This window comes from Eptatretus burgeri, chromosome 16 (assembly GCF_056783735.1).
Source record: "Eptatretus burgeri isolate ZD-2024b chromosome 16, Ebu_testis_v1, whole genome shotgun sequence".
Classification (NCBI taxonomy): Eukaryota; Metazoa; Chordata; class Myxini; order Myxiniformes; family Myxinidae; genus Eptatretus; species Eptatretus burgeri.
In genome coordinates this window covers 2,607,251-2,634,688 of record NC_140976.1, presented here as the reverse complement: position 1 = coordinate 2,634,688, position 27,438 = coordinate 2,607,251, and the positions used below count along the sequence as shown (strand labels likewise).

The 27,438-nt window shown below is 45.5% G+C and overlaps 1 protein-coding gene across 7 annotated transcripts in view; it reads left to right on the top strand.

The window, feature by feature from the left end:
- The window catches only part of LOC147010333 (transient receptor potential cation channel subfamily M member 2-like), a 190,132-nt gene extending 164,411 nt beyond the window's left edge, over window positions 1-25,721 (top strand). For 5 of the 7 annotated variants that reach the window (XM_085858976.1, XM_085858981.1, XM_085858978.1 and 2 more), the window contains 4 exons: window positions 12,828-12,963; window positions 20,240-20,324; window positions 23,055-23,121; window positions 25,241-25,721. In XM_085858976.1, the coding sequence (XP_085715102.1) occupies window positions 12,828-12,963; window positions 20,240-20,324; window positions 23,055-23,121; window positions 25,241-25,275 (323 nt within the window). In that variant the 3' untranslated portion in view covers window positions 25,276-25,721. Of the gene's footprint in view, window positions 1-12,827; window positions 12,964-20,239; window positions 20,325-23,054; window positions 23,122-25,240 lie in introns of those variants that run through there. The other 2 variants (XM_085858980.1, XR_015052250.1) reach the window with 2 other exon arrangements.
- Window positions 25,722-27,438: the final 1,717 nt, after the last annotated feature.

Sequence of the window (27,438 nt, the reverse complement as noted above, 5' to 3'; positions counted from 1 at the left end):
CGACCATCTCATCACGGGAGATCACCTCGTCTCGCCTCCTCTGGGTTCGGCTGCCCTGGTTCGTTATTTTGGTGACTGGTGCTCCGGGAAAGTGTGGTCGTCCAGCCGGGCGAACGCGGCCAGGTGGCCAGCACGTTCTCTTCCCTCAGCTCGTCTTCCCTCCGAGCTGAAGGGGCAATAAAGACTTCAAGGTCCATGTCTTTCTGGGTATTTGTGTGTGCGTGTGTGTCCGTGGGCTCTGTCTCTAAGTAGAATTGTTTAAGGAATTGCTTGCATATTTGATACCCTTCTTTATTCGGATAACTCTGCCCATACGTGCTCCTCTCGTCCCCCGATTATTGTTAATAAATTCCCCTCTTCTCAAATGTACCAGCTCGTTCTTTGTCATTTCTGCCATTGGTTTGTCACGGTGCGTATTGGGGATTAGGAAGGCCGTTGTTGCCGTAATTGTTCATTTAGACCGACAGGCCTCGGTAACCATCCGCTCGGGTTACACACAGTTCGAGCACGGTAACGGCTTGTCCTGCTCGAGGCCTGCTGTGGGTGTGAATTTCCCAGTAGCTTTGCCGCGTGGGGACTTTGGTATATTGAAGTTTGGCAATTAACCCTACCCCACGCGGTCGAATTATTGGCGATTCATGATCCTGTAAGGGGCCCGTGCCTTTTGGACTTATCCGAGGGTCACGACCTAAATTATGGTGTGTTCGGTGGAGCCGACTCTACTGCTCCCCCTCGCGGTCGTGCTCGCCACCGATACCCGGCCCCGCGACAATATATCCACACATTATATGATAACATATCCACACATTATATAATAATATATCCACACATTACATGATACTACATCGACACATTACATGATACTACATCGACACATTACATGATACTACATCGACACATTACATGATAATATATCGACACATTTCATGATAATTTATCGACACATTTCATGATAATATATTGACACATTACATTTTCATATATCAACATATTACATTTCATATATCGACACATTACATAATATATCGACACATTACATGATAATATATCGACACATTTCATGATAATATATCGACACATTTCATGATAATATATCGACACATTACATTTTTATATATCGACACATTTCATGATAATGTATCGACACATTACATAACAAGCCGGTAGGCGGACATGGGTAGTCGATCAAGTCAAATTTAGTCGTTTTTCAGCCATTACTAGACAACAAAAGCGTCCATAGCAACGGTTCTTTCTCACACATAACTAGGATATACCATGAACCTACCATACCAGTTTCATGTATATCTGACTCATAGTCTCTGAGATATAACGAACTTCGTTTTGTTATTGTTTTCGACCAGGATTCATTCAAAGTCTATCTTCTCTGACAGTTTTCATAAGATCCGGCTGGAAATTTTTGACAATATGGCTGAATGTACTGCCCACAGTCGTTCGTGGCCCGATTTTTGATTTTCTAAAAAATTAATTTTTGAGATTTTTTTTCAAAATTTCAAAGGTCCGTTGCCACGTAACGGATGGGTCCATAGCAACGGTTCTCATTTGCACACAACTAGGTCATGGTATGAACCTACCAACCAAGTTTCATCGAAATCGCCATTGTATTAACGGAGCACTGGACCGAATAGACATACATACAGACAGGCAGACAGACAAACATATCGACAGAAATACTGATAAGGGTAGACAAGATTGACTACCCAATAATATATTGACACATTACATAATATATCCACACATTACATAATATATCCACACATTACATAATATATTGATACATCACATAATATATCGACACATTACATTGTTGTATATCGACACATTACATTTTTATATATCGACACATTACATAATAATATATCGACACATTACATTGTTATATATTGACACATTACATTGTAATATATCGACATCTTACATTATATGTCGACAAATTACATTATAATATATCGACACATTACATAATAATATATCGACACATTTCATGATAATATATCGACATATTTCATGATAATATATTGTTGCAGATTCGCACACGCCGGCATGCTGACGGCCACGTAACTCGAATCGCGGCACGTCGCCCACCGGACGGACAATCCAGTCGTGACCCTCTCGGACTAACGCCGGGAACCAGTCACGGGTGGACCTTTCGGTCTCACCGCGATCGTGCCAATCGGCCCCCGCGTGGCATAGGGTTGCTCGCCAAATTCGACCTACCTAAGTACCCACACGGAGGGTAGACCGGGCGATCGCACCTCGCCGCAGGTCGACTTCGGACATGGGCCACTTAAGCGACCCGTTCCGTACTATCGGGATAACCGAGCGGTGTTATTCGTCGGCCTCGACGGTTCGATTAATTATCGGGCGTCTTAGCCCACGACCAACCCTTTACGTGAAGCAAGATGGGGATTCACTGAAAGAAATGACGAAGCGAAGCGGGAAAACAGTTCAACAATAAGCACATTTATTTTGCGATGAACGGAAAGCACACATATACAATTCCACCAAAAGCACATGTAAAAGAAGAAGACAAAAAGCAAATGCAACAATGCAGATCTATCCGACTACCGGGCACTCGGCAACACTTATACAATTTTACTTCACAGACGGCGCCGACAACACACATTCCCAAAGCAAAAGAAAAGAGAACCACCCTCCAGGATGAGGGGGTTGGCGGGCCTGGGGCCGAGACCGTGTCGGGCCTACCCGTCTGATGATGAGACGCGGAGCGGCGGTGGTGCCTCAACTCCGCGGGCCTCGCGGACAGTGTCTGGTAGGGGGTGGGAAGGGGGCCCCCTTTTGTCGCACTATCTCAGCACGGGGGAAACAGGAGGGGGTTGCTGATGCTCGGGGAAAGGAGGATTTCACAAAATCTCGGGTCCCGCGACGAGCGTCTCCACCACGACCTCGGTCGCGCCGCCGGCCTCTCCCTTCGCAGTTCCCCGAATCCGACGCGAGCACCCCCTCGTCCGCCTTCGCCGCCGCCGCCTCTCCACAGCTCCGTCCTCTTTACTCCGACTCCGCGAACTCACAACTGCGAACTGCCAACTGCGAACTGCTTCTCTTCTCCACTTCCAACTCCGAACTCTTCCTCCTGCGAACTGCCCTCTTCTGACGAACGCATTCGTTTTTATAAGCCCCGTGGCTTCGCTCTTTCATCTTTGACCCTCTGCCTCCGACCTTTCACCTCGCTCCCCATTGGCCCGAGGAAAAGTGGGCGTGAATGCTTTTTGATCCATGAATTTGCATATAGCGACCGCCCTCCAACGCCCTGGAGGCGGGGCCAAACCGCCCCTCGCTCACCGATTGGACGGAACAAAAGTGGGCGTGAGTCGTTTTTGATCCGTTTTTCTGCGGTAAGTCCGCGATGCTTTTGAACACGCTGCTCGGTGCGCGCCCCGCACGAGTCCAGCATCGGTGCCCACGAGTGGCGCGAGATGACGGTGATGCGATGGTGGCGAGTTGTGACGGTAAAGGTCGTGGCGGTTGTGGTGAAGCGGCGTTGTGGTTGGTGGTTGTTGTGATGGCTGTTGAGACGTGGTTGGTGGTGGTAATAATGGCGGTTGGTCCAAAATAAAGATAGTAAAAGAAAAACGGCTATCCTGAAGAGTCGCAGCCCTCATGAATGACATTTATTCCCTCTAGACAACGGGTTTGGGCCTAACTACACATATACTTACCGAGATATCTCACCTAAGGGACCTGAATGGTGGTTTGCGAATTTGGTCAACCACAACACTACCCCCTCCCCTTTTTACAGACTCGTCCCGAGTCGTCAAATTTTCGTGTGCCATCATGTGTAGTTTTCCCCTAGTACATTTTACCTACGGATCCCTGAGTGCGAGATTCATGGTATTCGTGTCCCCAAAATAAATAACCTGAGGGCTGAGTAACTACCTAAACAAACTCACTCACACGGACGACTTAAATAAAATTGCCGGCGCTAAGACAAACATGCCGGGGGCGCACTCATATGTACAGTACATCTTAACCTTAACTTACAAATTTTACACTAAACCATGGCCCAGGATCAATGAACTCTGCAAAAAGAAAGCAGTTAGCAGGGAGCCAGGCTGCTCGCATGCAGTCTCTGGCTCAAAACAATGCAGGTGACAGGGAACGTGGCTGGCTGCTCACACGCAGTCCAAGGCCTTCCTTTTTGAACTGAACGCAGTGAACCACAACGGTGCATGGGCTGCACAAACACAGTCTCCGTGCCAACTCAAGTGGCACACGCAATGAACACAACGAATGGATGGATGAACACAAACACGGTGCACGGGCCGCCACTGCAGGCCCGTGTTGTAGCTGCCAACAGGGCAGTTCTCGCAGCTTGCAAACTGTTGCCTTGCGGATCCTGGCGCACATGGAAATGAACAGGGGGGGCAAAGCAAAAATTGAACGGGGGCTGGTGAACAGGGGCAGTGGGCATGGCATGGCAAAGGTGAGCAGGCAACCACAGCCTGCAGAAGAAGGCCGTTGCAGGCAAACACAGCCGGCAGATGAACTGGCCGGCACAGGCCTTGAAGAAAACAGCTGCAGACGATCCGGCCGGCACAGGCCTTGCAGCACAGCAGCTGCAGACGATCCAGCCGGCACAGGCCTTGCAGCAAAACAACAGCTGCCGATGAAGTGGGCCGGCCTTTGCCTTGCAGCAACGCAGCCAGCAGATGAAGCTGGCCAGCCTTTGCCGTTCAGTGGAGGTTGGTGGAGGGAGTGCGGTGGTGCTGGCCACTTGGAAGGCGGGCTCGGACCTACCTACCTGTCTCCCTCCCACCTATCGCCTTTGCCTGTCACTGTACATACCCACTCCCTTAATTTGTCAAACCCCAATTTAGCCCCAACTTATGTTTTTTTTTTGTTTTTTTTTTATTTTGTTTTTTTTTTTTACTTCCCCACTATAAATCGTCCCCTAACCCCCTTTACTGTCCTTGTTCGGCTAACCTATCCTGTCACCTAGCCTACTCCCAACCCCTACGTTCCCTTCCCGGAGGGGAATAAGGGAGAGCTAGCGTCCTGTGTCGAGGCCCAACGAAGCCTCAGAATGGCCTTCCCAGAGTTCGGCGATCTTAACACCAAGTGGGTCCAGCGGCCCACAACGACAGCGAGGGGATGGATGGTGCGGAGGGGTACATCTCCTAATCTACCCTAACCATTTAACTGTAAAACTACCCCGGGGCTTTCAACAAGCGCCTCTCGCTTAAACTATTGGTTCTAACAACCCAGATTCCCGTCGCCTGTGTTGGTGTCCTCACAATTTCGGGCCTCGCCCCCCCAATTTTCTCTCCGTGCCCTCACACGGTCTCATGGCTGGGACACGTGGCCCCCTTTGGCAGGCACGACCCTCTGCCGAATCTCCCGCTATGGCACCCCCGGGCACTACACTGCCTCCGAGCCTCCCAGCTCCCTAAACACCGGGGAGTGCCCCCCCATGGCACCTCCCCTGAAACGCACACGTGGCAGGCTGGCTTCCCGGGCCCCTTTCCGAGGGTCACCCATGCCCACAACACTGCCCACGCGGCTAATGGCGCCCCGGGCCCCCGCACCAAGCAGGCGCACCCGTGCCCACTACGCTATCCCGGCCCCCCATGGGCCCTTGGCCTACCACGGCCGACTAGCCTGGTGCCCGGGGTACCCACTCAGCGATACTCACCTTTCGCAGCCACGCTCCCAAGCCCGTCAACAGGGCTCCTGCACCCCTCCAAACGGGTTTCGAGCCTACTTTCCCACCAACAACAAAACGACTTCCATTTTTCAATTTAACTAACCCCCTAACTCACTTTATACTGACCCCGGGGTCCCTTGGGCGGGAGTCACTCCTCCCCCCAATCACTCATCGCACCATGCATTCCCCATTCGCTCCATTCACACAGACCCGCTGGCCTCACTCACTCATCATGTACTCACCTCACAACTCTTCAACACACACACCGCTGAACTCTGCTATCCTTCTAACTACATCCCCTAACTAACTCGTGCTCCCACGTCGTCCCTTAAACTAGTAGCACGTTCCTTTTAACACTACGTAGCTAAGCTACGTCCCCGCTACACATCCACAAGTCTGTCACTGTCTCCAAATAATTCATTTTATTTCCCAACCTAAAGCTCACTAAAATCCCTCTACCTAATCCATTCCACGGACTCCATGAGGACTTACCCCTGCCCCATGAAGTCGGTCTAGCTAAACTAACCCTTCCCCCTAACTAGTTTCCATCCTGTGCCCAGGCCAAGGGGGTCTTCCACCCCTTGCCCAGGAATCCTATGCACCCGAAAGTGAGGCTTGTTTTTTTTTTTTTTTCATGCGCAGCACCAGCGCGGCAACTCGCGCACTTTGCATCTGCCCGTGACGTCATGCAGCTGCACGTGTTCCTCGTCCCTCCTTGGACGGTACCATCCGGCAGGGATACCCCTCCTGCCGGATTCCAACCCCACGTGCAGCCATGGCGTCACCGTGCGCATAAAAAAAACACAAGCCCCACGTCTTGAGGGGTTTCCCACGCGAACACATGTGCTTTGCCCGTTGGAGCTTAACACACACGATCGCGTGGAGAACCCGTCCGGTCCAAATCCATAATCCTGCCTAAACTTTGTCCGTCCGCGGGATCGGCAAATCCACCGCGTGCGTTTCCGGACCGGGGCTTCATTCTCGCAAGCGAGCACGTGGTGGTCTCGTGTGTTGCACAGCACGGACCTCGTGCTCACTGCTGGGTGAACCCGGCACGGTCCCCGAAACAACTACAGCCGCTACCCGGCTTTCTTTCTTCACATGTCTCCATCGTCGCCATTCCACACACGCACACCTGCGTGTTACGACGCTCACACTCCACACCATTACATTCACACCGGGAGACGCGGCTGCGTGCTCCCGCATGCCAACCGACATCTCCCTCACATACCGCTCTCTCACACACACGGTCTCCCTTGCATAACCCATACCACTCACACGTGGTGCTCCATTCACTCGCGCGGGGGCACTCACCCGCCGTGCCTCACTCACACACGCGGGGGCACTCACCCGTGGTGCTTCACTCACACTGGCCGTTTCATCCACACACACGGCCTCACTCACACACGGTGCCTCACTCACACACGCGGGGGCACTCAACCGCGGTGCCTCATCCACACACGGCGTGCTGGGAAGCACGTACTCCGGCACCATCGCCACCACACCACTCACACACGGGGTCGCCTCCACACACGGGGACGCACTCACGTCTTGCACCACACACACAGGGACAACCACACTGGGGATTCGTGTCCCCACAAGGGTCTCCGGGGCCTCTATACCCCCCAAGCTCTCCGTGCACCTGTTCACAGCACTCGTCCCCTCAACCTCGCGAAGCACGACCGAACTCACCTGGTCGTGACTCGCCTCAAGGGGGCATACTCCCTCCCCTCGTTCCTGGAGGAGGCTATCCCGCTGCTCGCACTGGGTCTCCACCCAGTCCACCAGCTCTCCCTCATTATCCTCCACTACCTCCGTGTGTGTGTGTGCGTCACTTACCCCGTCTTCATCGTGCAGTCTTCCCTCTATCGTTCCCATCTCCCGTGTCTCTGCCAACTCAGTCACCTCTTCACTCTTTACCTCCCTTGTCTCAACTATTATTATTTCCTTTGTCGTCACCTCGTGTCTCGTCTCACACGTTTTGGTCTCCCCATTTAATTTTTCCCTTTCGGTCATCGTCACGACCCTCGCCCAACACGTCCCCCGAATTATTTTTTCACCCGCCTCCACCGCGGGCCTGTCAGCCGTTGCACCCCCTCTCAGCTCGTTCGTTCCTACACGTGGAGTCGCCATTTTTATCTCCCTGGTCACGGCCTTCATGCCCGCCTGCAGGCATCGGCCCATGTTCTGCGTCTCACCCCGTAGCTTTTTCGTTTCTTCCTTCATTTGCTGTGTATTCGCATCGATCTTTTCGTTCATGCTCTTTATTTCGTTTATAATTTCATGCGCATTCGTTTCCATTTGCTTGTTCATTGCCGCCAGCATGGCGTATAGCTGGGCCATGTCGGATGCACTCAGCTGAGCCGTTTCGGCAAGAATCGGGAGGTTTTGGTGGAGAGGGGGAGGGGAGGTGTCATACACCGCGGCCGCTGCCGCACCTATTTCGGGCTCTGGGTTCAGTTGGGCGAGTTCGTTTTCCTGTACAACCAACATTTCCTGCACGGGGATTTCATCCTGAGCCATGGATTCTACATTACTACACATATACATTTCTAATACCCCCGGCTCCCGCTCGCCTTGAGACGCCATCTTGCTTCTCGCAAAGGGTTAATTTAGCTCGCTCGTAATTTGGAGGGAATCGGGGGTCGCTCCTCTCCCCCCTGGACCGATTCCCGTGAATTTAATTGGAGACAGGACAGCCCGTTTTCCCGTTCTCCGTTACCAGTGCTGCGAGGAGGGCGAGGAGGGCGATGAGTTTATATCGCACGACCTGACACCAGTGTTGCAGATTCGCGCCCGCCGGCGTGCTGACGGCCACGTAACTCGAATCGCGGCACGTCGCCCACCGGACGGACAATCCAGTCGTGACCCTCTCGGACTAATGCCGGGAACCAGTCACGGGTGGACCTTTCGGTCTCACCGCGATCGTGCCAATCGCCCCCCGCGTGGGATAGGGTTGCTCGCCAAATTCGACCTACCTAAGTACCCACACGGAGGGTAGACCGGGCGATCGCACCTCGCCGCAGGTCGACTTCGGACACGGGCCACTTAAGCGACCCGTTCCGTACTATCGGGATAACCGAGCGGTGTTCTTCGTCGGCCTCGACGGTTCGATTAATTATCGGGCGTCTTAGCCCACGACCAACCCTTTACGTGAAGCAAGATGGGGATTCAATGAAAGAAATGACGAAGCGAAGCGGGAAAACAGTTCAACAATAAGCACATTTATTTCGCGATGAACGGAAAGCACACATATACAATTCCACCAAAAGCACATGTAAAAGAAGAAGACAAAAAGCAAATGCAACAATGCAGATCTATCCGACTACCGGGCACTCGGCAACACTTATACAATTTTACTTCACAGACGGCGCCGACAACACACATTCCCAAAGCAAAAGAAAAGAGAACCACCCTCCAGGATGAGGGGGTAGGTGGGCCTGGGGCCGAGACCGTGTCGGGCCTACCCGTCTGATGATGAGATGGGGAGCGGCGGTGGTGCCTCAACTCCGCGGGCCTTGCGGACAGTGTCTGGTAGGGGGTGGGAAGAGGGCCCCCTTTTGTCGCACTATCTCAGCGCGGGGGGAAACAGGAGGGGGTTGCTGATGCTCGGGGAAAGGAGGATTTCACAAAATCTCGGGTCCCGCGACGAGCGTCTCCACCACGACCTCGGTCGCGCCGCCGGCCTCTCCCTTCGCAGTTCCCCGAATCCGACGCGAGCACCCCCTCGTCCGCCTTCGCCGCCGCCGCCTCTCCACAGCTCCGTCCTCTTTACTCCGACTCCGCGAACTCCCAACTGCGAACTGCCAACTGCGAACTGCTTCTCTTCTCCACTTCCAACTCCGAACTCTTCCTCCTGCGAACTGCCCTCTTCTGACGAACGCAGTCGTTTTTATAAGCCCCGTGGCTTCGCTCTTTCATCTTTGACCCTCTGCCTCCAACCTTTCACCTCGCTCCCCATTGGCCCGAGGAAAAGTGGGCGTGAATGCTTTTTGATCCATGAATTTGCATATAGCGACCGCCCTCCAACGCCTTGGAGGCGGGGCCAAACCGCCCCTCGCTCACCGATTGGACGGAACAAAAGTGGGCGTGAGTCGTTTTTGATCCGTTTTTCTGCGGTAAGTCCGCGATGCTTTTGAACACGCTGCTCGGTGCGCGCCCTACACGAGTCCAGCATCGGTGCCCACAAGTGGCGCGAGATGACGGTGATGCGATGGTGGCGAGTTGTGACGGTAAAGGTCGTGGCGGTTGTGGTGAAGCGGCGTTGTGGTTGGTGGTTGTTGTGATGGCTGTTGAGACGTGGTTGGTGGTGGTAATAATGGCGGTTGGTCCAAAATAAAGATAGTAAAAGAAAAACGGCTATCCTGAAGAGTCGCAGCCCTCATGAATGACATTTATTCCCTCTAGACAACGGGTTTGGGCCTAACTACACATATACTTACCGAGATATCTCACCTAAGGGACCTGAATGGTGGTTTGCGAATTTGGTCAACCACAAAAATATCGACACATTACATTTTCATATATCAACACATTACATTTCATATATCGACACATTACATGATAATATATCGACACATTTCTTGATAATATATCGACACATTTCATGATAATATATCGACACATTACATTTTCATATATCAACACATTACATTTCATATATCAACACATTACATAATATATCGACACATTACATGATAATATATCGACACATTTCTTGATAATATATCGACACATTTCATGATAATATATCGACACATTACATTTTCATATATCAACACATTACATTTCATATATCGACACATTCCATGAAAACACATCGACACATTACATGATAATATATCAACACATTACATTTTCATATATCGACACATTACATTTCATAAATCAACACATTACATAATATATCGACACATTACATGATAATATATCGACACATTTCTTGATAATATATCGACACATTTCTTGATAATATATCGACACATTTCATGATAATATATCGACACATTACATGATAATATATCAACACATTACATTTCATATATCGACACATTCCATGAAAACACATCGACACATTGCATGATAATATATCAACACATTACATTTTCATATATCGACACATTTCATGATAATATATCGACACATTACATGGTAATATATCGACACATTACATGTTCATATATCAACACATTACCTTTTCATATATTGACACATTACATAATATATCGACACATTACATAATATATCCACACATTACATAATATATCGACACATTACATAATATATCGACACTTTACATTGTTGTATATCGACACATTACATTTTCATATATCGACACATTACATAATAATATTGTTGCGGAAATGGCCCTGAGTGTGTTATTAAATATAGGATTAGCCCAGATCCCCCATTAAATGCATGTTTAGCCAGGTTGTTCAGTAAATGGACGTTACATGTGTGTCGGGGGATGTAAGAGGCTGTTCATTGTTTGTACATTGGTGGTGGACCGAGAGGTTCTTCTTCTTCCTTCCTCTCTCCGGACAATAGTCCCCGCCCAACGCTCTGAGGGGGAGTGGCCAAGAGAAGGAAGTGAAACTGAAGGGAAAAACTGCAGTCGGCCGAGAGGCGAGCGAGCGCCGGGGAAGGAGAAGTGAAACTGAGAGGCGAGAGAGCGCCGGGAAGGCGGTGGTGAAACTGAGAGGCAAGCAAGTGGCCGAGAGAAGGAAGTGAAACTGCAGTCGGCCAAGAGGTGAGAGGGAAACTGAGCGCGCCAAGTCTGCCATTTGACAGTAAGAGAAACGGCCTGGTTGTCGAGTCTGCCATTTTTTTGGCAGTGGGAGAGGCCGCCTGCACGTCGAGTCGGGCGATCGACTTTGTGGAGGAGTGGTTTTGGCCGGCAGTGCCTCCTCGGCCACGGACCCTGCCTGCGGAGCCCAACACCTCAATTTGGCCTGATCTGGTGAATAGGCCAGGCCTGGACTTGTATCCTGGACCTTGCGAAAAGCCAGCTGGAGCATACCACAGATCTTTCGTCTTGGGCCGTCGATCTTATGCGGGGTCTGAACACGCTGAGGCTGTGTGCGTGAGGGCTGCGACAAATGGACGACGCCGCCATTTTGCCACGCGGCGTGTTTGAGCTGGTGCTCGAATCCGTTGAAACCGGCTTGTCACGAGCCGCATTTGGGCCTTTGACACTTTTTCCTCTCATCCATGAAGCATCACCAAGTACTCTGTGTCTTGTCTGCATGCTGTCCATGTCTTGTCTGCATGTTGTCTAATGTTTATCTTGTTAGAGTCCCCTTCGAAACCCGTAATACGTAGCTCCCTAGTTAAGAACGGGTTATAGATTAATTATAACATTGTCGTGAATGCTTTGCTTGTGTCGTGTTCCCCGATGTGTCCCCAATAAATCTGGCTGATTCGTATGATTTTTTTCCGCTTTGAATTAATTTGTGCCGCGCTGAGGAACAATCCGCTCGATTTGGATATAAAACGAAAATGGTTACAGACTGGCAGAATTTGCTCGGTCTCTGACAAAACCAGTCTGTTACCGGAGTCTCTTCCCCCAACTGGTAAGGTCCAGGTGTACGTTGGTATCGCGATTCGAGGCGCGTGACCCGAGGCCTGTGCCGAACCAGCCGGCGTTATAACCCCAGAGACGGCGGTGGTTAAGTGATGCCGAATATTCAACATTCGGCTGTCGAGAGAAGGGTGCGAAAACCCAAACTGGTTACGGACAGTGATTGACATCACTCATCCGAATCCCCCCACCGTGAATCCTTAACAATATATCGACACATTACGCGATAATATATTGACACATTACATGATAATATATCGACACATTACATTGCAATATATCAACACATTACATTGTAATATATCGACACATTACATTATAATATATCATTACATTATAATATATCATTACATTATAATATATCAACACATCACAATGTGTTGGAGCTTGATGTTGCACTGAATCGATTCTCCTGCTTGATATGCCAATCCCCAATTCCCACATTTGAATTCATGAATTCCATACTTTGCTAGAGTTGATTCCATGATTGAACCGAGTTGAACGCTAATCCATTTGTCACTGATTCCATGAAACGTGACATGTTTGCTCAATCTTGTGATGCAGCTGGAAGCCGGTTTGGAATGTATGAAAAAGAAGTGTTGTTCGCCTGGGAAGAGTATATGAAAAAAAACTTCATTTTTGCACGAGAACATAAAAAGAGCCAAATGCCTGAACAAATAATCAGATTGACAGCAGAAAAGTAAGTTTGTAGTTTGTCTGTGTGTCGTGTGTCGTGTGTTGTCTTTCAACATTTTTTGTATCATTTTGTTATGGAACCGGGGTTGGGGATCACCACGATGGGGTTCCTTGGACTCTTCCCAACCTCCAGGCCTTTAGGTTGTCATACCCTTGATAAGTTCCCGGCCTGTAGTGTTGTCAAGCTATTACTGACACCAGCTGATACCGCCAAACCTGGCAGGATCCTCGTTCTAAAATGCCTTTCCTTTTCTGGTCGTTTGGCGATGTCAATTGAGGTACATACCCTCAGGGCACATGGAGGAATGAATGGGTGGTTCGCTATTAAGCGAGGGAGGCTTACCGTGGGGGCCGCAGGGCTTGAGAGGATGTGGAGGGTAGGATGGGGATAAGGGTAAGGGAATTATGGGGAATCACAGTACTAAGCGTGAAGAGGTTACAGCGAATTAGAGGTTCATGGTGAGGAACGCAGCGCGGTGGTGGGCATGGAGTACTGAATAGATACTGGATAGATTTTGGATTACATACTGGTACTCAAACAAATGTTGTCTGGGACATCATTTTCATTCTTACTCAATCCTCTTGGGACAACTTCCCAAACTAATTTATTGTGCTTTCAGCAGCTATAGATTACAAGGAGGAAAAGAAAGATAAATAACTGTGGTCAGAAGGACGAGCCCCCTGCCAAACGTACACTATCTCTTGATCTGCCACTGTGCATTGAAGGGGGGTGGTTTTGCATGTTTTTAGCTCTTGAAGAATTCAGATGAAAAGTATTCTTACTATAATTCACGATCGGTGTTTGTGTGTCACGCAACTCCTCCGATGGTTCGAGGCCAATTACATCCACACTTGCTACATAGGATCAGCATGACCCAATTAGTTCATAGGGTTGTTTCATATGTGCTGGTGGTCTTTGGAAGGGGGGGGGGTGGGGAGATGTGAATTCTCTATGTAAATGTGTATCATGTCGCACCACTCCCGGTAGAAGAGAGTATTACAAGTCTCCACCCATTACAACAGTCCAGTACTCCTGACCCCATGTTTTCCAGTGCAGTTAGGTGTTTTGAATTATAAGCATTAAGTATGTTTTTGCTTCATGCACGTAACCCGGGTTGTGTTTTTTTGAATTTTTTGGGAGCGATTGAGGCAGCTCTCAGTTGCCTTTATACCACCCAAATAAAGGTATGTGTCAGAAGAACGTGCTGCATGCTTGGAACAAGATCACCCATAAGGTGACAACTCTGCCAGTATTATTGAAATGTGCATTTCATGCTTTTATTATGACTTACTAGCAGAGTACCCGATCTGTGGGTGGATCGTGTTTTTAATTTTTTTTTATTTTGGAATACAATATCGAGGCTCATATAAGAGCTAACTCACAAAACATATATCAAAGAGAGCAGGATACAAAAGGGAGGGAGAGGGAAGCACAAAACATGAGGGAACAGAGACATTAGGAGATCTGTGAAAGGGACAGGAATGGGGTGGGGTAGGTACACAGGGTAAACAAGATGGACACTTCAGGGAATTTGAAGGAAGTGGGTTTGGGTTGGATTAACGGGAGTAGAAAAGATCATAGTTTTAGATGGGGGGAGATAAGAGATGGTGGTGAACAGCTATTTTGAAGACCTGAAGGGAAAAGGGAAGAGTGGGATCTAAGAGAGTGGGAGTTTATTGCAGAGTCAGGGAAAAAAGAAGCTGATGAAAAAAAGAAAAGAAGCTGAGAACACGTGAGCTGATGTATCCAGTCCAGTAGCAGAGTCAGAGTCGATGGTTGAAATAACCTTCTCAGGTACATAAGACGCAGATTCCAAGAGCAGTTGGGTACAACAGGGAAGGATGGTAACCAAGAGTGAGCGGTTGGGAACACAAGATTAGGAAGCACACACATAATTGAGGTATTCAGCCTTCTCACGAGCAGAGTCAGCTGTGGTGCCATTTGAAGTGAGGGAAGGGATGGAAGAGGAGCATACACCAGAGATAGACTTAACAAGGTGCCACCAGGTTTTAGAGGAGGGAGACAAGTTTGAAAATTAAAATTTTTTTTTTTTTTTTGTATACCTTGGTCGAGGCTCGTATGAGAGCTAACACACAACTCACAGCAAGGAGGCATGAGACAAGAGGGGCGGGAGTGGAAGGGACAAAACAGTGGGGAACAGACACATTAGGAGATCTGTGGAAGGGAGAGGGATGGGGATGGGACGGGGAACATGGCGAAGAGAAGATGGACATTTCAGGGACTTTCAGGAAGGAAAGCAGGAGAAATGAAGGAAGTGGGCTTGGGTGGATTATCGGGGGTAGAAAAGATCGAGGATTTGGATGGGGGAAGATAAGAGGTGGTGGTGAACAGCTGTTTTGAAAGCCTGGAGGGAAGAATGGGAAAGAATAGAGTGAGGAAGTTTATTCCAAAGGCGGGAAAAAAGAGGAATGAAAGAGTGAAGATGAGCAGTGATTCGTGATTTTGGTAGTTTTACCAGAAGGGGGTTGTTGGCGGACCTTGAGCGCCCTGTGGAAATGTGGTGGGGACAAATCGCAGAGAGAGCAGGGGGGGCAAGGCTGGAGAGGAGTCGGTAGAAGACAGAAAGACCACCGACCAACCTGCGGTGATTGAGTGAGAGGCCCAAAGACTCAGCTTCATTGCGGGAGATGCCGATGATCTTAAATGCCCTGGTTTCGACAGCGTGAAGCCGAGAAAGGTGGGAGGCAGGAGCACCAGCCCAGAGGGGAGAGCAGTACTCCATCAGGCTACGGACAAAAGCTTAATTCTTGAGATTGGACAGATGTTGTTTTCTGGCTCTCCTGAGTTGAAACACACTTGTTGCGGGCTTTTTGGAATGCACTGAGATTGCCTTTGGTCAGATTAGGCATTAGCCATACATGAAGAGACGGTAAGGTTTTTCAGAGCAACTGCCTCACCACAGGATTCAGTGTACAATTGGTTGAGAGGAGGAGTGGGTTAATTGAAGATGAGGTGGGATGAATCTGGGTTCCAAGAATTCCAAGACTGCGCGAACATCAACGACAGTCAATATGGGAGGCCAGTCCTGAAGAGATATGGCTGCTTTTGCAGTCCCTACCAATCTGGGGTACCTCTCTGGGGTGCAATCGTATCTGGGGTACAATCGCCAGCGTTGGTGTAGCTCTCTCAGAATAGCCAGAGAGATGTTGATTCTCATAAGCATATGATCTGATGGACCATTTGGAGCAGAGGAAGAGCAGGAGACATTTGCAGGAAAGTTAGTGATCACCAAATCCAGAAGTTAGGATTTGCCATAAAGAGAAATCCAGGTTGGAAAGTCCACAGATTGAGTCAGTCCCATGGAGTCACAGAAGTCCTTTGCTGAAGTGTGATGGCAAGTGAGAGAGGTACCAACACCCAGCTCAGTTTCACGGTGACAATCTCGATCACATAAATTGAAGCAGCTTCTGATTGGGTGGATGATAGAATGGCAGTGGACATAATGTGTCCAGACTTTAAGAAGGCATTTGATAAGGCATCACATTGGTGGTTGTTAGCCAAGGTGAGGGCTTGTGGAATGGCTGGTCAGGTAGCTAATTGGATTGCAAACTGGGTTAGTGATAGGAAGCTAAGAGTGGCTGTGAGTGGGAGGATGTACAGTAAGTGGAGGGGTACTTCGGGGATCAGTACTCAGACCATTACTATTCATTATTCATATCAACGATTTGGATAATGGGGTGAAAAGTAAGCTTTCCAAATTTGCAGGTGACATAAAGCTTGGAGGTGAGGTGGATAGCAGAGGGGGTGTTGAACAGATTCAGGAAAGTATTGATACTTGCATAGATTTGGTAAAAGATTGGTAGATGTAATTTAACTTGAGCAAGTATAAGGTGTTGGGGATGGGAAAGAACAATGAAAATAGAGATTACAGGATATAAGGGCTAATTTTGGAGCGTATCACACAAGAGAAGGATGTGGGGGTGGTAATAAATGCGGGAGGTAAGCAGGCAGCACAGTGCCAGGCAGCTTTTGGTAGAGCAAACAGGGTTTTAGGTTGTATAAGGAGGGGGATTAATTATAAATCGAAAGAGGTGGTGTTAACATTGTACAGGAATTTAGTGAGGGCCACATCTAGAATATTGTGTGCAGTTTTGGTAACCCAGACTCAGGAAGGACACGGATGCCATCGAGAGGGTTCAGCGCAGGGCTACCAGATTGATTCTGGGCTCGTTAGACTCAGCTATCAGGAGCGGCTGAAGGAGACAGGGCTTTATACACTAGAAAGGAAACGGTTACGAGGAGATATGATGAAGATGTTTAAGATAATGAAAGGTAGAGATAAAATAAGTGCAGAAGAAATTATTCAGCAGAGTAGACAGTGATTGGACCAGGGGCCATAGCCTGAGAGTAAAGGCCCGGTCACACCTTGACGTTTTAGCCAGCGATGGCAACGTATTAAAATGTATGTAAAACGCTGGCTTACGTTGAACTTTTGATGTTTTTTTTTTAAGATTCGGACGTATTCATAACGAGTTGGTCGTATGCATAACATATTAGTAATGGACACAGAACGTTTCGTTGTGTTATAGATAACTTATACCAACGAATGCTGAACCTGTTGTTGGCCTACACAACCTATGCCCAACGATAGTCTAACTTCGGCATAGCGCGTTGCACGCATCGCCGACGATGTCGTGACGTAGCCTATTAAAAGGCTGACGCACAACGATTCGAATCATAACTGCCGTAGAAATGGAAGTGTCAACATCGCGGTCACACCTTGGCGATCTTGCCAGCGTATGCCGACCTAAGAAAAATGTGTCTAAAACGTTGGGGGCACGTCAAATACGGTATGAGTAAGTTTGGTATATGTGAGTAGAACGCTAAAGTACGCTATCATACGTCATAGTAAGTAGAGTACGTCAAGAAATTTTAAACATGTTCAAAATTTTACGACGTACTCGGCGTATGACACACGTTCCGCATGCGATGGGGATAAGTTTTACACACGATATGTGGACGCTTACACACGTCCACAAAGGCTAATAAGCTACTCATAAGTCGAAACACGTCGCGGTAATGTCTTTTTTACGCGAAACTTGTTTCTAACTTATGTTTGACGTGCTTTGAACCAATTCTTTACGTAGTCCCAACACACATCGACGTATGTAGACGTATTCCAATGACGTCTTCCGGTCGACAAAAAAAAAAAAAATTAATGTGTTTCTAGCTTACAACTGCCATATAAAGACGTGTTCCCAGCGGTTTTGGGAATTGGTATATAAAAATGCTGCTCATAAAAGGGGAACCCAACAGTGTTTTCGAGTTCCTTTTTGAGTCGATGTCCATGTCAGCAGTAACAGTATCAGTATTAGTATTAGTATTAGTAGTAGTTTGTTCATGTTGGCAGTAGTAGGTGAGTGTGAGGGGGAGGGTGTGGGTTATGATGGATCGTCCTTGCGTCCGCGTGTCCACGGGTAGGTTCATAGGCTGCCACTCAACGATTTAAATGGCTGCATCTCCACTATTGAAAGTAGACGCTTGCGCTCAACAATTGGATTTTTTTTACACTCAACGACTTTTAAACGGTACCACTCTGCTATTTTCATTGTTTACAATGAACGATTTAAATTGCTGTCACTCGCCTTTGTTTTTTGATGCTGGGGTTTGGAAATTTGAAGCGTTTCTTCTGAACGTGTTAAAACGCTCAAACTCGACTATTTTAAATAGACGCTGCCGATGGACAATTGGAATCATAGCCAAGCTAGACATCAAAGTGTGAACATCCTCGTCATGCCGAAGAAAAGTTTGAAGAATGCTGCAAATAAGTGTCCTGGCCGTGGCCGTGGACGCTGACGCAAGGACGATCCATTATACCGACGTCTTTCAGCCTATGAGTAACTTAAAAGTAACGTCTGTCGACGTGTGGCAACGATCGCATAATGTGCCAACAACACATTAATCGTAGGTTAGAAATAACTTTCGGGTACGCTAAACATTACCTCGGCGTGTCTCAACTTATGATTAACTTACAAGTAGCATGTGTTGACATCTGTCAACGATCGCAGACCGTGCATACAACTTGTGGCCAGCGTAGCGGAACGTGTGAGTCGTACGCCGGCATACGTCGTGAAATTTCAAGCATGAAAAAATTTGAGGACAACTGAAAAGTACAACGTTTAAAGCCAACGTACAACGACGTATGGCAGTGTTTTTCAGCGTGCTCTCAATGTTATCAAAACTTACCCATAACGTATTCAACGTGTGCCAGCGTTTTAGAAAAAAAAAATCAAAAATCGGCATACGTTGGCTAAAACGTCAAGGTGTGACCGGGCCTTAAAGAGGAGGAGAGTTAAGACGCTAGTAAGTTAGAGGTCTTTTACTCAGAGAATAGTTAATGCATGGAATGGTCTCCCTGGAAAGGTAGTGGCAGCAGAAACAGTGGATAAGTTTAAATTGGAGTTCGGTAGGCACCTGAAAGTTATGGAGATAGAGGGATGTTGGCAGGACATTTATGTAGCTTGAGCATTGATGGGTGATTGTGTGCATGTGTACGGAATGTTGTGTACGGAGTAAGGAATGGTGGTGGTCTTGTCAAGGGGTGTTGTGTGATTGATGTGTGTTTTTAACCCAAGCCCATTCCCCCTCCCCTGAAAAGAAGGGAAAAAATAAAACTACAAAAACTACAAAAAAAACACAATAAAAAGAAAAATTTGCCTTTTCTTATTTGATCTGGTGTTGATATATTGGTGTGGTGTTGATGTGGCACAGGCATGATGGGCTGAATGGCCTCCAGCTGCATCTAATTACCTTGTGATTCCTTGTAATGTTTGTCTTGTTTCTATTCACGAAGTGCATTCCTTTATCTTCAAGAATTGCTCTTCCCTGTTAGACAGATTTTTTGGTCTTCCATTTCTCGGTTTGTCAATTACAGATTATATTTCTCTATTTTTTGATTGTGTGTCAGATACCACACCTTGAAATACCTTCCTTCGAGCTATTTCACTTTGATTTTGATCAATGTGAATTAAAGATTGCTAAATGACGAGCTTGGTTTCTTCTCACCCAAACTAATCTGTCGTAATAATAGTTAACATTGTTTTAATATTCACAGACACATGTGGAAACTGAGTAAATTGTTGATGTGGATAACATCCATACTGTATATTGTAACGTGTGTGTGTGTGTGTGTGTGTGTGTGTGTGTGTGTGTGTGTGTGTGTGTGTGTGTGTGTGTGTGTGTGTGTGTGTGTGTGTGTGTGTGTGTGTGTGTGTGTGTGTGTGTGTGTGTGTGTGTGTGTGTGTGATTTTAATTTTAGAGTGGGAACATTGGAGAAGCGAAGGGTGACCGAAGAAGATAAAATTTTGTCTCTCCATCAGAAAATGGAGAACATTGAGCAGCAGGTTTGTTGAAGAAACAGGTACATTCACCCTCTGCATAAATGCATTTCCTTCATGCTATTCAGGATTCATAAACCGAATACGTTAGATGTAGTATCTCGCTCGACTTGACTCACCTCTTTCAATCCACCTCAGGATGAAGGTCTCCCTCATCATGGTCAACTCTTTCCGGTTCCCTATAATTCAGGACCTTTGTACTGGAGTTAATTTTTCCACTAAGCTTCTTCCTTGTCCCACTCGATGTAGCCGATTTGTAATTCTTGTTGTCCATCGTTTGTCATTTCTTCTTTTTTTTACGTGTTCTCCCAAGTTCCATTCTCAGTTTTTTTTATTGTTATCAATATATTGATTAATTTCGTTTTATGCCTTATCCAATCCAGTGGTTTATCTTCTCTGTATTTGTTCTGCCAACACTTAGTTTTGTGTTCATTTATTGCTTGGTGATCAATCCCATCACGCAGATCTCCCTGAAATCCACTTTTTGAGATTTTTGTCGTGGCCAAAAAACTGGCCTTTTTTGAAATTTCATTTCACTTCTTGCTTCCTTAACATTCTGTTTACTTTTGTTGGTGTTCCGTTCTCTGTCCTCATGCTCTTCCTCTGAACTTTGACGTTCTTCTTTAAACGAACAATCAGGTATAAGAGCACAACAATTTCCAAAAGTCTGAGGTTGACATATGCCAAAAGTCACTTGACATGTGCCAAATGTTGCCAAGTGAGCCTTACTCAAAATGAACCCAAATTCAAAAAAAAATAAATCATTATTGCTGCTAGACTATGCATCCGATAAGGTTGAAATTTGAAAACTGCATTCCCCATGACTAATAGATCACGTTTGTGAAGTTTCATGTCGATTGATCAAGCGGTTCAAGATAAAAAAAAAAATTTTTTTAAGATTTTCGTTCAATCCAACAAGGCTGCCAGACCATATGACCTATGAATTATTTGTGAACACCCTTGTATATCCAAGGCAGGGGGAACGTGTGTGTAAAGGTTCCCTCAATCTGTCAATCCGTTCTGGAGAAGAAGATTTTTAAGGATTTACTCTTCAAAAAATTATAACTGCCAGACCATGTGACCTATGACTTTAAAATTTACAGCCTATTTTCCCCAAAGCGAGTTGATTAAGTTTGTGGAGTTTCAGATCGATCTGTTGAGCCATTCTGGAGAAGAATATTTTTAAAGCTTTTTATGTTCAATCCAATGTGGCTGCCAAACCACATGACCTACGACATTATCATTTTTTTTTCCTCCACCACAATTTAGCCCGAGATGACCCTCAAAATTTTTCATACTGATCAGCTAAAGCATTCGATGAATCAAATTATGATGTCATAATTAAGGCTGACCAATGAAAAAATCCTCCACAAAACATATTACCGATTGGGGTGACTTGACATGTGCCAAGTTTATATTTTTTTCCATCGAGCAGTTTCAGAAGTAGAAGTTGAAAGTTTTGGCTTTTTCCCAACATGACTGCCACATCACATGACCTACGACATCATAATTATCATTAAAATATTATTCGTGAGTTGTCGCTCCTATGTTGAAAATTTCATGTCAATCCGACAAGCGGTTGCAGAGAAAATGAATTTTAAAGAAATATGAACGATGGAAGAATAATATAGAATAAGAATAATGAGGAGAATAACAATAGTTGACTCAGCCTGAAAGGCTTGGTACCCTAATTAGAGACTTCATTGAACACGTTACCCCACACATTGTTGAAGTATATAATTCCTTTGAAATAAAATAAAGATTGTAAAGGTCGGAAAAAGAATTAATTCCAGAAGTTTACTGCCATTGACACAGTGGTTTTTTTACACCACCTTATCAAACACATTATATTCGTTCTTCGTACGTGGTGTTTGTGCCCTTAAGTTTCCTGTTTGGAATGATTTTCAATTTGGCTTGACTGTCAGGCAGGCAGAAAGAGTGAAAAAATAATCTTACTCCTCTCTGCACATGTGTGATCAGAATAAATTCAAAGCCAAAGTACTGCTGAACGACTGGTTGGTTTTCTGATTAATGTTTGAAAAATAACATTTAATTGAAATTGTCGTTCCTTCATCATGAACTGACATTTGTGGACAGACAGAAGTGAACCAATTGCTTAACCCTACTTTTCACTCCACGTGCGTGGGAAAATAATTATTAAAGGTTTATTTCAAATAAACTTCCATCACAGCCAACAGCCGATTTAAGATGAGCTTTACAATCATTAATTTCATATGAAACCGAGAAATACAAAAAAAAATTCATGAAAACAAAGGAAACAGATAAAATACAGATCGATTCAAATAGATACATGATATCAGAGCTCAAAATTTAAGTATTAATTGGGGTTAATTAATTATGTGGTCATTAATTATGTGGATAACATATGACATTGGTCTGTTCTTGAATCTTGTCATTCTCCATCTTAATTCAGTTAATTGTTTTGAGTTCCGGATTTGGTATCCATGATGAGATCTGTCTGCGGATAGCAAATGGTGAAGGTGGGAATTTGGCAGCGGTCTCGCAAAAGAACAGCAGAGTTCATCACATCTGTTCCTGAGCGACTCCAGACCGCAATAATATAAATGATCTCAGTAACTATGATAGTTATGGCCAAGGATAACTTTACAAGCTTTTTTCTGAACAATAGTGGCTCCAATGGGATGCTCTGCATTCTTTAAAGCAACCAACCATGCTGATTATCCAGGTGTCCGATCAAATGATTGTCATCCACAGGTTGCTCGGCTCACTCAAGCTTTTGAAGATAAAGGTCTCACACCAAGAAACACCTCTTGTCCTCAAGGTATTTTAAATGGCTGTTTGTGGAAAATTCTGCTCCAAAGTTTATCATAATATTTCTCACTTTAGCCATTTCATGTATTCATGTCAAATCAAAGTAATTTATATTGATAACTTTAAGAGGATGGATTTAGATTGTGTTCTGACTCCTCTTCATGTCATCTTTTAAATGACAGAAGGAAAGGGGAAATAACAATAAATAAAAAAATGACCATTTTTACAGCCATTTTTCCCTGCTGTGCAGGGGTTGGCTTTTTTTTGAGGCAATGTTTTATGGCCAGATGCCCTTCCTGACACCAACCCTGGTCGCCTCTTACGACACACAGGGATATGGTACACCTATTCTAACCGGGGCATACACCGGGACCAGTACACTGGTACTCATTTCGCCGACCTCGGAAGGATGACAGGCTGAGTCAACCCCCTGGTGTTAATTCAGCAGCCAACGGGGCTTGAACTCAGGACCCTGGGATCCCAAGCCGCCACCCTAACCACTAAGCCAAAGGGGAAATAACAGAAGAAAATTAAAAGACAAAAGGATAAATAAATAAACTTTGTTACATTTGGAGTAACTTATCTCTTCTTCATGTCACTATCACTAACGATGATGGTGATTTATCTTGACAGTCTGATGTCAATCATGTAAAATACTTGGTGATGGAGGGACCAAAACTGGGTAAACTCAAACTGTTTCACTACATTTGATTAATTTGGCCTTTTTTCTCATTAACGTCAAGTCTGCCCTGGAGTCAAGTCTGCAATTCACTCCAAGGATCACAAAGCTGATAATATCCTGACAATAATGTCACAAATAGAATTACAATTTTAAAAAAAGGCTAATATCAACAATCACCAAAACATGATGGTTGTTCTTGGGACGATCCATGTTCAAAACTGAAAATACCACCAAGTAGTACACCTGCCCAATAGGGAAGGCTCCAGGGCAGACTTTCGACAAGACTGTTCTTCATCCGATAATGTGCCAGGCATTGCATGTCAATGTTAAGCATTATTCTGAGCGGGAGGGAGCATCACATGACTGCAATCTGCTGCTGGGAAGCTGAAAGATGAGACTGGAACCTTTCCTACTTGGAAAAGAGACGAGTTAGTGGTATCTTGAGTTTAAAATATGAGTAACTGGAGGAGCCCCCAGCTTGGTGAGCTTTTCCCAGCGATCGTTTTGGGACGTGTTGGACATTAAAAAGCAATGGAGTTATTGACCTCATGGTGGTTACCTTTTGCTTGCGAGCCGGCGGCAGCATTGCCTGACCCCATATCCTAATATACACTTCATCGCAGCCACTGTTGGCCTCAGAACCGATGTCAAGGCCGATCTGTGGTAGCATTCAATCTTACCCTGTTTCTGAAGTACCAACACCGAAAACTTGAGGTCTCGAGGTGCTCTGGTTTGGCCCATAAAAGAATAATGCACAAACAAACCCACAAACAATTGAAAATATTTATAAGATTTCAACGTTTTCAATGCACAACATGTGCGGGAACCTCAGTGTAAGTTGTTTTTTTTGGTACCCCACCCAATTAGCAAAAATTAACCTGAGTGCACACCATGGCAATGATGGGCCAAATGGCCTCATTTCCTTGTTTGAGGTCAGTTTCTGGATTTTTTTTCAGAACTAAACAAACCTACAGACAGAGAATTTCCTTGTGGGGGGGGTGGGATTCTGTGGGGTGCAGGGTAGCTTAAAACCTCACCCATATTCTGAAGTAGCTAGACCCTAAATATGGGGCCTCTAGATGCTACGGTTCGGCCATGAAAGAATAACGTACAAACACAAACATTTGAAAATATTTACAAGATGTAGGAATCAAAGGTAAGTTTTTCTTGTTGTTGTTGTTTTTTCTTGCCTTTACTTAGCAATGTTTGATTTACCACCTGATGCTTTGATGAGGTATTGTAAAATTGTAAATTGATAATGATGATAAAACACTGCTCCTTGTACCACATTGCTTACTCCAAGCAGCTACTTGTTTGAGCCATCAAGGTTACTTCACCATAACAACAATAATAACAGCACAATGCTTGCTATAAGCAGCTACCTGTTTGAGCCATCAAGGTTAATTCACTATAACAACGATAATAACAGCAAAAATACCATTTCCAGGTCATGTGCATCAAGACTCGAATGTGAGGGAGTAGATGATGCTTGAAAGAAGATTGGAATGCACAGTGAAACTGCTTCTTTCAATCTTCTTCACTCGTCTAAGGTCATAGAAGAGTATTAAAAGATTAAATGCAGGACAAAAATGTTGGGAGACATCACCTTACTTTTACATTAATTGCAAAAACATTGGGAGACATTTAAACAATATACATACAATAGTCCAATCAACAAAGGTAGGAGACGAGCTCAGATGGCAACACACGGGGATTAAAACGGTTAACTATGTGAAATGGAGTATATGATTGTTTATCCGAGTTTACATCTAGTTTATCGCATCAATGTTTACCTTCAGGGCCATCTAGTGATGATGACATCCCCATCCCCAATCCCTCTTTTATAGCTTTTCCCATATCAGTCCCAACATCCCATCCCATCCCATCCCATCCCACTTCTTCCCCCAACCAAGTATGTGCTGGAACTTTCTTTGTATCCGTAATAGGAAGTGGCATATAATGGGGCAAATAACGAAAAGACGTGCATCAATAGTTTGGACATACAGACAGGACAAGGAAGCAGAGAGAATAAATAGATGAACACATGAGTACATGCATTAAAATGGCAAACAGGGTAGTTTTGGAAAACACTACAGGTGGACTTGAGAGGAGACTTTGTGAGAATAAGAATCAGGATATCGGAAGAGGAGAGATCCTTTCCCAATTTAGACCCTCCTTACCCACTCTTCCCTTCAGGGTCCATACAGATAGGACAAGAGAGCAGAGAGAATAAATAGATGAACATTAAATGTGTTTTTAAATAAATATATCTTTCATTTCTTCAGGGAATAAGTTTTTTAAATTATATAATTGGGAGTACAACTTCATTATTTTATCAGTAGATGAGTATAGTCGTTGGGGTTGTTTTGAAAGATACGGGAAGAACATTTTGGGTTTTTTTTAAATTACATTAACGAGCATGATGAGCAACTCCTCCAGATTTCTCCGTTATATGGTCATTGTGTATAACGTTATGTTATCCTTGGGGTTTTTCACATATGTAATGGTTTTGTGTATTTTCAAAGGCTTCTTTATATTGTTCTGTATTTTTCATTCTTTCATATTAAAATAATAAAATGTTTGGAAGGTTTCATACATCTTGTTTTTATCTTTTAATAAATTCTCACGTAGCATCTCGACATCTGTATTATACAGTTTTATTGGATTCTTCACTTAGTGAAGATTTAATATATATTTATTATATGTTATCCTTGCTATAATTCACGGATCGGTGTGTGTGTGTGTGTGTGTGTGTGTGTGTGTGTGTGTGTGTGTGTGTGTGTGTGTGTGTGTGTGTGTGTGTGTGTGTCGCGCTACTTCTACAGTTTTGGGCCAATTACATCCACACTTCTTACGTAGGATCAGCATGACCCCAGTTAGTGTGAAGGGGTATTTTTTTCATCTTTGCCAGTGGTCTTGTGGTGGGTGGAGGAGGGTATACAAATTCTCTATGTAAATGTGTATCGTGTAGCGCCCGCCTCCAGGTGGGGAAGGGTATTACAAGTCTCCACCATTTACAGTACAGTATTCCAGTCCCCACGTTTTCCAGTGTCGTGAGGTGTTTTTAATTACAAGCAGAAGCTATGTTTTTGCTTCATGCACATAACCTGGGTTATTTATTTTATTTTATGGTGTGATTGAGGCAGCTGTCAGTTGCCTGTACACCGCCCAAATAAAGGTATGTGTCAGAAGAACGTGTTGCATGCTCAGAACAAGTTCTCCCATTGGTGAGTGGGTACTCTGCTCGGCTTAAAAACCCGGATTTAGACATTACTAGATGACCCGTGAACCCATTGGGATCCCGTTGTGACAGCGGTTGATGAAAAAAATCATTTCAAGAAAAATAAAAGATAGCTCCAGCGAATTATACCGCTGAGGTTGTTTGCATTGATCAAATTCTCCCGAAGAATACTTGACTGAATCGGGAATTGATTTTTTAATAATTTTTTTCGTTTCCCGATTTGAACAAAACTTGATACTGCACAGCGCAGGTGAATGGTAAGTGAGGTGGCCCTAAATTTTTTGTGCTATCATGTACCTTTTTGGCTGTATTTCGGGAACATATATGCATACATACATATATACAAGATGAGAGTTTTAGTAATATAATATTGTTGCGGTTCTCAGAACTGCATGCATACAACA